Below are 7,501 nucleotides of genomic sequence, written 5' to 3'. Positions count from 1 at the left end.
ATACATCAACTACAAATATTTGCAAATATGCTACATATTATCTATATTTCAAGTCGCGGAACAATATATAGAATGATAACATAACAGACGTGTATTTCATAGTTTATTACAGTAGATTTTAACTAATTAAAACTGTTTCACCTTTCCCATAATGCATTGCAAACGTACACTACTTCCTCTTTCCGCCATATTGCAGAACTGGTAAGATGTCTTTCAATACTGTCACCTACAATCAACTCTATATCTAGTGCATCTTCTCGTCAGCTGTTCCGGAGTGGTAATATTTTCGAAGAATATCTATGTGGGAACTCTTTTTGACGGATATGGCCTCTTTTCACCACTGAAGAATACCATTTAAGCGTCATTTCTGTCTGCCATCCAGTCTGCCCAGCCCAGGCAGTCTTGTCCGCGCCGTAGAAACCACTAAGTCGCTGTATTGTAGACCACGTTTTTGTTCAACATAGGCGGAGTTTCGTAAGCTATTTCTAACCTATGGTCACTGCTAAAACTTGGTTTTAATAAGACTGTTAATCGTATATTTGTTTTGGGACGGCAGCACTAAATGTCTTCATTTCTAAGCTAGCTGTCGTTGGCCATCTTAAGTTGTCAGTTCCGCGCTGCGATGTGGTTTCTTGCTACATATCTGGTATACTTGTGTGTTAAGTTGCTGCCAGATATTTCATTAAATTAAATGTGAAACAACTCTACTTAAGCTTGCAGCGCGGCGAGAGGAAGCGTAGTGCGCTGGACGTAGTGGTAATGTAGCATTTTTGGAAAATGTTAGCTGTGGCTTTACCGCTGACTCGTCGTTTGCAAGACCAATGTGAAGAAACAGTCGCTAAGTCATGCAAACTTAAGTACTAACGACACCAAGAGAAACTAGAGAGAAACAGACCTTCCTCTTTAGGTTGAGAATTGATGAAATGTAGCTCTATACGCATTGTGAAATGTCATCTCTTGTGATTGTAGGCATCATGGTGCGCATGAACGTTCTCGCAGATGCTCTGAAGTGCATCAACAATGCAGAGAAGCGTGGGAAACGCCAGGTCCTCATCAGGCCCTGCTCTAAGGTCATTGTGCGCTTCCTAACCGTCATGATGAAGCATGGTAGGTGTCCATGATTTTTGTGTTGGGAGGAAATGAAGAGTCACCAGGGTTCCAATAAAGTGGACTAAAGTTAATATTGTCTGCAGGTTACATTGGTGAGTTTGAGATCATTGATGACCACAGAGCCGGAAAAATAGTTGTCAATCTCACAGGAAGGCTGAACAAGGTAAAGACTTGACACTTGGCGCTGAACATTTTAAGTTTAAACCCACAATGCTGTGTAAGTGTTATTGAAAGTGATGGCGCTCTCTGTCACATACGTTTCTGCAAAACTAAAACCATTTGCTTGGTGTCAGTGTATGATGCACCAGGTCTAATTCATTTCTGCTGCTGCTTAAAACAGACCTTAGGGACCAGGGTCTTGTCTCGGAGTAACCAGTGCTTTTTTTGTGTGTGTGTGTGTGTATCTTACAGTGTGGCGTGATCAGTCCACGTTTTGACCTCCAGCTCAAGGATCTGGAGAAGTGGCAGAATAACCTGTTGCCTTCTAGACAGTTTGGGTGAGAATCAAGATACCTGACAGTCCGTCTCATGACTACATAGGTCATATGTTTACTGCACAAAGATGGCAAATCTGTTTTTTCATTTGAGGTACCTGCTAAGCCAAACAGTTTCTTACTATTGGTACACATCCTTTATGTCCCATCTGAGTGTCTTTTGGTCCAATATAAGGAATTATGACATACCTATAAATCCAATAACATTAACAAATGGCTCCGATAACCAATAATATAAAAAGAAACCTTCCAATGAGGCGATACTATGCTGTAGGTCGGTTAGCCATTTCTCCATTCTGTGACGTGCTGTAAGCACGTGTTGTAAACATGGCATTGGGCATGTGGGACCACCCGCTGCCTCAGACACCTCGCGCGCCGGCTAGCCAACGCTTTGTATTGCCACGACGGTGCCCTGAAAGCCCACTAACGCCTGCGCTGTCAAAAAAGGGCAGCGTCGTCGTCCTTCCCCAAAGGCCCCCATTGGCCAGCGAGCCATTCCAAGCCACGGTTTGTACTTCTAGGCCGCCACTGTTTTTGTTTTAATTTGAGTGACGTCATGATATTTAGTAATGGAAGTGGCGCCACCAAACCACTTCGTTATGTACAGTGTGCAATGACAAAAGTTTGTTTGGTTAAGGACAAATCTGTAGGTACAGTTTAAGTACAACTTTTTGAGTCGTTCTTATCTCCAGGTGTGTAAAAACTGCATTTAATTAATGTAGCACATAGACATAGCTTTGTTTTTATGAAACAGTGTAGTTTGGAACTGTAGCCTGCCAAGGGATGTTAGGCAGGACGGCAGGAGCCCCATCAGCTAAATCAGGGGGTGCTCGCACTTTCTCAGGCTGTGAGCTGCTTTTAAAATGTCCCAAAAAGTCCCAAAGATCTACCTCCTACTATAAATCTAAAAAATGTTTTTATTGAAAATATGTTTAAATGAGTATTTATGTACGTTGTGCATGTATATCGGGGGTGCACACACTTTTTTCAGCATGCAAGCTACAAGTCTACATGACCCATCTCTTCCTATAAAGCATACAACCTACATATAATCTAACTGGTAAACTTTTAAACCACTACCCTAAATACTAATTAGTATTTCACATTCAGTTTCAAAGTTTACAGGTCGTCAAAATAGTTGATATATTTCAATAACACAGTTCAATTCAGTGTGGCAATCAAGAAAACTCCATGTAATTCCTAAATAGTTGTGTACATAACCTGAGTACAGTTAATGTCAGTCAAAATAGCTATGCAGTGTTCATTAGACACTGTTAATGTGTTAAGTCCAGTTAGCATTTGCTATCAAACATCAAGATTCAAGAGAGTTTTATTGTCATGTGCATGGTAAAACAGCAGTTATACCATGCAATGAAAATCTTATTCTGTTCATTCTCCCACGAAAAGAAAGAAAACACAAGAAAGAATAAGAACATAAGAAACATAAACACATAAACATATATACCAATAAATTAAGCAACAAAAACAGAAGAGACATTAATACAAATAAATAATACAAATAAATAAATAAATAAAGTGCTATGCGTGTGTTGCGTGTGGCGTGTGTGAGTGCTTCGTTGAGAATGATGATGAGAATCAATGATGTACAAAAACTGAAAATGATCATGCAAAAGGCAATGCAGCCGAAGTCAAGGCAACATTAAAAAGGTTTCAGCAATGGGTACATTTTCCAATTCATCATAAAATAATAGTTTAAGAAACGGAAGTGTGGAAAATGCGCATTTCTGCAGTGGAGTTCAGGACGCCAAGCAAAGCCATCAAACAATTCACTTTTTCTCTCCATAACTCCCCGCTACAAGTGAAAGGATAACTTTTGTTATACAGTAGATATAGGCATCTTACTGCTGAGTTTATCCATAATCAGAACAATAAAGATGAAAGTTGCATCTCCGTGTGTAGTTTAAGACGTCTGTTTACCACTCAATCTTTGCCACGGGGGGGCGCTAGCGAATCAGGAGGGGAGCTTATTGTCAGCAGACTGTCATATGACAACAAAGTGACGTTTATGCCATAAACTGGTAGCTTGCGATCAACGTAGTGGGCACTCCTGAGCTAAATAGTTTGACTTGTCATGGCTTTTTCTCAGTTCTCTAGATCACTGTCTTTTTATTGTGTGGGACGACGCCTCTGAAAGCCATTGGCACGTCCATTTTGGGGTCATGTGATGGTTGTTAGCGACACAGGGTTGTTTTTTGTTGAGTTGATTGGAAGCAGTTTATACCACTTAGCCCTGACTCGTCTTGTTCTGAATCACATCATTTGGCGACCCTCGACGTGAATAGTACGTCGACTGACAACAGCATGGCTGTACTGGCGCCGCTCAATGCTAACGCTGTTGCTATCTATGCCGGACCTTTGGCAGTGCAGCACTCACCTGTGGTTTCAAGACATGGAAACCCAGTTCCTACTGCAAGGAATAACACGGGACATGAAGTGTTTACAGTTTCTCTGATATCGCAGTATCACAGACAGTTATAGTGGTTTTGAAACAGTAACTATTTCATACCGTGGCATACCTTGAAACCGGTAACCAGCCCATACCTAATCAGAATCAGATCGGAAGTGAAAGTTGTAGCGAGACACTCCTAGTTTAGTGTATGTTTTATCTCATTTTGGCATGATGTCAGAGTTATATCATTCAAACCATGTGAAAGGGACTAGGGGAAAGCCCACACCCTGAATTACAGCTTGTGGGGTGACGTGCTGCTGTGTGAAAAGTCAAATAAATGCTAGATCTACATTTGTGGTCTTTGTTGTCTCGTGGTGTTGGTATAGAAGTACACATGATGACTTCTGTAGCAGTCAGCCACAATATAGAGGAGGTGCCTTTTTAAGAATACAATTTGTGCATATATGACACGTTTCATCAAAATTTGTGCTGACAATCTACTGTAGTTGACCGCTGAGTCCATTTGAAGTCCAGCACTGAATCATAATTAATGTTCATAAGCATTAATGAAGTTTTATCGGATTTTAAGACCGAATCCTAATTCCACCCCTTAGCCCTTCCCCTCGGTCTTTCTTACTTTGGTCTTGAACCTTAAAATCAAGGGCTAAGGGGAGGAAACCACTTCAAAAACGGGACGCCACCTGATTATCACTACATCACCCTTCACCACTTGCTGGCTGTGACGTAGGCAGATTAGACTAATTCTTCATAATAAACGTTTCCTACCCTAAAGTAAGGTGCATTCCTACATTATTTCATTGTTTTATAGCCTACCTCAGAACAACAAAAGGATTCAGCCTAAGTTCTCTGCATAACATGATTGGATATTATGTGGGGACGGTGTACTTTATGGAGATCGGTGGTCCAGTAGACTAATTTACTACTTTGTACAGTTAACAGTTGAGTAAATAAATGCTCCCTGGCCACTGAGGATCTTTTGTTTTTTTTTGTTTGTTAGTTTTTTTGCCATGAGATTTAAAATGCTGCAGAAATTCAGATAATGCCATGCATATCATCACCGCCTGATGAGACTTGCATTCCAGGAACAAGAAGGAAGGAACATTCCTTTTAATTTATAGAGCGTTTGAGACGGATTTAGCACCCCAAATGTAAATCTCTCTTCAGTTGGATGTTTATTTTAAGACATCAAAGCAGGTTTAAAAGAAAGCCAGTGCCATTTTAATATTTTTCTTTAGAGAAAAAAACTGCCAAATGGTGGCCTACTGGTTAGCATGTTGGCCACACAGGATATCTTGCTGGGCATCTCTGTGTGGAGTTTGCATGTTCTCCCTGTGTGTGCATGGGTTTTGTCCGGGTACTCAGATTTCCTCCCACATTCCAAAAACATGCATGTTAGGTTTATTGGCCACTCTAAATTGTCCATAGGTATGAATGTGAGCGGGAATGGTTGTCTATATGTGCCCTGCGATTGGCTGGCGACCTGTCCACCATGCCCTCGCGACCCTATTGAAGATAAATGACAGAAAAATGGATGGAAAAAAAACTTAAACTTCGCCATCTAAGCATTTTGTCCAAAGCTGTATGGGCTTGACTGATGTTGCCTTTTTAGCTGAAGTTGTAGCACAAACTGAAATTGATGGTGTACTTACGGGGCAGAAGAATATTTGACCATGACAGTGGAACATCATTTGGAATGTACCCGGTTTAAAGAAATGTCTTAAGCAGCACATTGTTCACATTTTGAATGAATTGGTACCGATGCATTCTATGTTTATGACAATATCCATCCATCCGCTTCCGCTTGTCCGAGGTTGGGTTGCGGAGGCAGCATCATAAGCAGGGAAGCCCATACTTCCCTCTCTCCAGCTACTTCGTCCAGCTCCTCCCGGTGGATCCCGACGCGTTCCCAGGCCAGTTGGGAGACGTAGTCTCGCCAACGTGTCCTGGGTCTTCCTCAAGGCCTCCTACCGGTCGGACGTGCTCTGAACACCTCCCCAGGGAGGCGTCAGGGCGGCATCCTGACCAAATGCCCAACCCACCTCATTGGGCTCCTCTCGATGTGGGGGAGCAGCAGTTCTACCCATTTCCCCCCCGACTACAGTGCTTCTCACCACTTTATGGAGAAAACTCATCTTGCCCTTTCGGTCACTGTTTGAGAATATTTACCAAATTTTAAGAGCCTGTATTACAAAGTGTTATGTATTTGACTACTGTTTTTCCTCGTTTCACTAAATGTTCCTTAAGCATGCTTTAGCCATTCACACTGAATATACATTGCATCTGCTCTGCACAATCTTGATTTAAATGGAATTTAAGCAGCAGGTCCACAAACAGAAACTGCTTGGTACACAAGTACTTTAAATGAGGCCAACGCATTCATCTTGGCTTTCTGAAAGATTCTACTGAAACAAATCCTGAGTTCATGCTTTATCTCTCTCCAGATATATTGTACTGACCACCTCAGCTGGCATCATGGACCATGAAGAGGCCAGACGGAAACATACAGGAGGCAAAATCCTTGGATTCTTTTTCTAAAAATGTAATGAACTCAAAATAAAACCAACCAGGGAAAAGCTCTTGGTCCTTTTGACTTATTTTTTTTCAACCTTCCGTAATCAAGCATTTACAGGGTTTTTTTGGGGGGGGGGGGGGGGGGGGGGGGTTTACTAATTTACAGTGGGTACGGAAACCCCTTTTAAATTTTTCACTCTGTCATTGCAGCCATTTGCCAAAATCAAAAAAAGTTAATTTTATTTGTCATTAATGAACACTCAGCACCCCATCTTGACAGAAAAAAAACAAATGTAGAATTTTTTGCAAATTTATTAAAGAAAAATTGAAATATCGCATGGTCATAAGTATTCAGACACTTTGTCCATTTGTTCTGATCCTCCTCGAGATGGTTCTACTCATTCTTGGAGTCCAGCTGTGTTTAATTAAACTGATTGGACTTGATTAGGAAAGGCACACACCTGTCTATATAAGACCTTACAGCTCACACTACATGTCAGAGCAGATGAGAACTGAGGTTGAAGGAGCTGCCCAAGGAGCTCAGACAGAATTGTGGCAAGGCACAGATCTGGCCAAGGTTACAAAAGAATTTCTGCAGCACTCAAGGTTCCACAGAGCACAGTGGCCTCCGTAATCCTCAAATGGAAGAAGTTTGGGATGACCACAACTTTGCCTAGACATGGCCGTCCAGCCAAACTGAGCAATCGCGGGAGAAGAGCCTTGAGAGGTAAAGAAGAACCCAAAGATCAGTGTGGCTGAGCTCCAGAGATGCAGTAAGGAGATGAAAGAAATTCCACAAAGTCAACTATCACTGCAGCCCCTCCACCAGCCGACGCTTTATGGCAGAGTGGTCTGACGGAAGCCTCTCCTCAGTGCAAGACACATGAAAAAAAACACATGAAGGACTCCCAGACAGAAATAAGATTCTCTGGTCTGATGAGACCAAGATTGAACT

The 7,501-nt window shown here is 41.8% G+C and overlaps 1 protein-coding gene across 1 annotated transcript; it reads left to right on the top strand.

Moving 5' to 3' along the window:
- The first annotated feature begins 174 nt into the window (after positions 1–174).
- rps15a (ribosomal protein S15a) lies at positions 175–6,611 on the top strand. Its single transcript, XM_054780426.1, has 5 exons — positions 175–201; positions 970–1,107; positions 1,194–1,273; positions 1,522–1,607; positions 6,477–6,611. The coding sequence occupies exons 2-5, from the start codon at positions 975–977 to the stop codon at positions 6,568–6,570; spliced, it is 393 nt and encodes a 130-aa protein (XP_054636401.1). The 5' UTR covers positions 175–201; positions 970–974; the 3' UTR covers positions 6,571–6,611.
- The last annotated feature ends 890 nt before the right edge of the window (positions 6,612–7,501 follow it).

The sequence above is a fragment of the Dunckerocampus dactyliophorus genome, chromosome 6 (genome assembly GCF_027744805.1).
Source record: "Dunckerocampus dactyliophorus isolate RoL2022-P2 chromosome 6, RoL_Ddac_1.1, whole genome shotgun sequence".
Lineage (NCBI taxonomy): Eukaryota > Metazoa > Chordata > Actinopteri > Syngnathiformes > Syngnathidae > Dunckerocampus > Dunckerocampus dactyliophorus.
This window is presented reverse-complemented; position numbering and strand designations above follow the sequence as displayed.

What these genes read in the sequence shown, in the direction of transcription:
- rps15a (XM_054780426.1), top strand. Translation starts at nt 975, where the DNA reads ATGGTGCGCATGAACGTTCTCGCAGATGCTCTGAAGTGCATCAACAAT. An exon ending in AACCGTCATGATGAAGCATG is followed by an intron (nt 1,108 to 1,193) that starts GTAGGTGTCCAT and finishes TATTGTCTGCAG; the next exon opens with GTTACATTGGTGAGTTTGAG. An exon ending in TTGCCTTCTAGACAGTTTGG is followed by an intron (nt 1,608 to 6,476) that starts GTGAGAATCAAG and finishes ATCTCTCTCCAG; the next exon opens with ATATATTGTACTGACCACCT.